The 1,231-nt window shown below is 32.7% G+C and overlaps 1 protein-coding gene across 1 annotated transcript; it reads left to right on the top strand.

The window, feature by feature from the left end:
* Positions 94-444, top strand: LOC110263368. Its single transcript, XM_021104544.1, has one exon. It carries the CDS (start codon positions 94-96, stop codon positions 442-444), a length of 351 nt encoding a protein of 116 aa, XP_020960203.1.

Here is a 1,231-nt window from a genome sequence, read left to right as displayed (position 1 = left end):
GAGAGCGTACAGAGACTCAACATTGTATATTGAGAAGTAAAAGTTTAAAGGGCGTGTTTGTTGTTATTCTTTCTCATAGATTTGATATCGATGATGGCAACAATTAGCGACAGAGTGGTGAGCAACCTCACAGTCATCTATGTGGCAGTGATAGCATGTATGAAGGTGTACGGCCTTGCGTGTGGCCAAAACCTGGGAGGCGCTTTTGCTCTCCTCTTCTTCTCTTCCATCTTCGTGGCTCTCATCTTGCTGTTAGCACTCGCCTGGGACCTATCACGCAAGGCCGCGTATGTATTTGCCGCCTCGGCCGCTGCAACAAACAACCATCGTTCTCACAAGACATGTAAAGGAGGCATCTGCTGGCATGGTGTTGCCGTCCAATCACCCGCTTCTCAGGTCCGTTTCAGGCTCCCACACCATCTTCCCACTTATCCCACTTTCTAATCCAAACACAACACCGCCTCACTTCGCAGTTCAGACACATCTTTTTCTTTATAATATATAGATACTTATGCCGAATCAAATCATGAGTAGTAACTGCTGAGATGTCAAATTTCGATAGGAAAATAGTAATTTTAATTTTAGTTTTCTAAGCATACATGTATACAAGTGTTTATGTTGTTTTTTTGCTATGTTTTACTGGTTTCTGCTTTTAATTTGTTTCTTTTGGTGTGTGTGATGTACTTGTAGTTTCTTAGATTTATGTTGCTTTAACCACTTTGGATATATTAATGTTATTTATATTATTTTTTATTAGTTTAATATTGATAATAATTAATTATAATAAGAGTACATAAAAAGTACATAAATTTAAATATATAATATTTTTTTAATTTTTTATTTTCATTGATTTAAAATTTTTAAAATAAAAAGAACTAATTACTGTTATATTATTTTTTTTCTTTTTTAAATTAAGAATTTCGATATGTATAGTTAAATTTGTGTATATACTTCCTCTGCAATATAACAGCTGATCAAATTGAATTTATATGAACAAATAATGATGATGAATTTATTAATTATTTTGTATAATTAAAAATATTATAGGTAGTTAAAAAGATGCTGGTTTTTTTGTTAGCATAGTATGCTAATAGTATATTCCAAGTGAAAACTGATGATTGATGAGAGATTATAGATGAAGGAGAGTGGGAACTAAATAGATAGAGTTGGTGAGTGTGGACTAATAATAATGTATGCAATTTTTTACTATTCTTGCTTTGACATATTCGGA

The sequence above is a fragment of the Arachis ipaensis genome, chromosome B06 (genome assembly GCF_000816755.2).
Source record: "Arachis ipaensis cultivar K30076 chromosome B06, Araip1.1, whole genome shotgun sequence".
In the NCBI taxonomy this organism is placed as follows: Eukaryota; Viridiplantae; Streptophyta; class Magnoliopsida; order Fabales; family Fabaceae; genus Arachis; species Arachis ipaensis.
Note: the sequence above shows the minus strand (reverse complement) of the source record. Positions and strands in the feature narration are given on the sequence as shown.

What these genes read in the sequence shown, in the direction of transcription:
- LOC110263368 (XM_021104544.1), top strand. Translation starts at nt 94, where the DNA reads ATGGCAACAATTAGCGACAGAGTGGTGAGCAACCTCACAGTCATCTAT.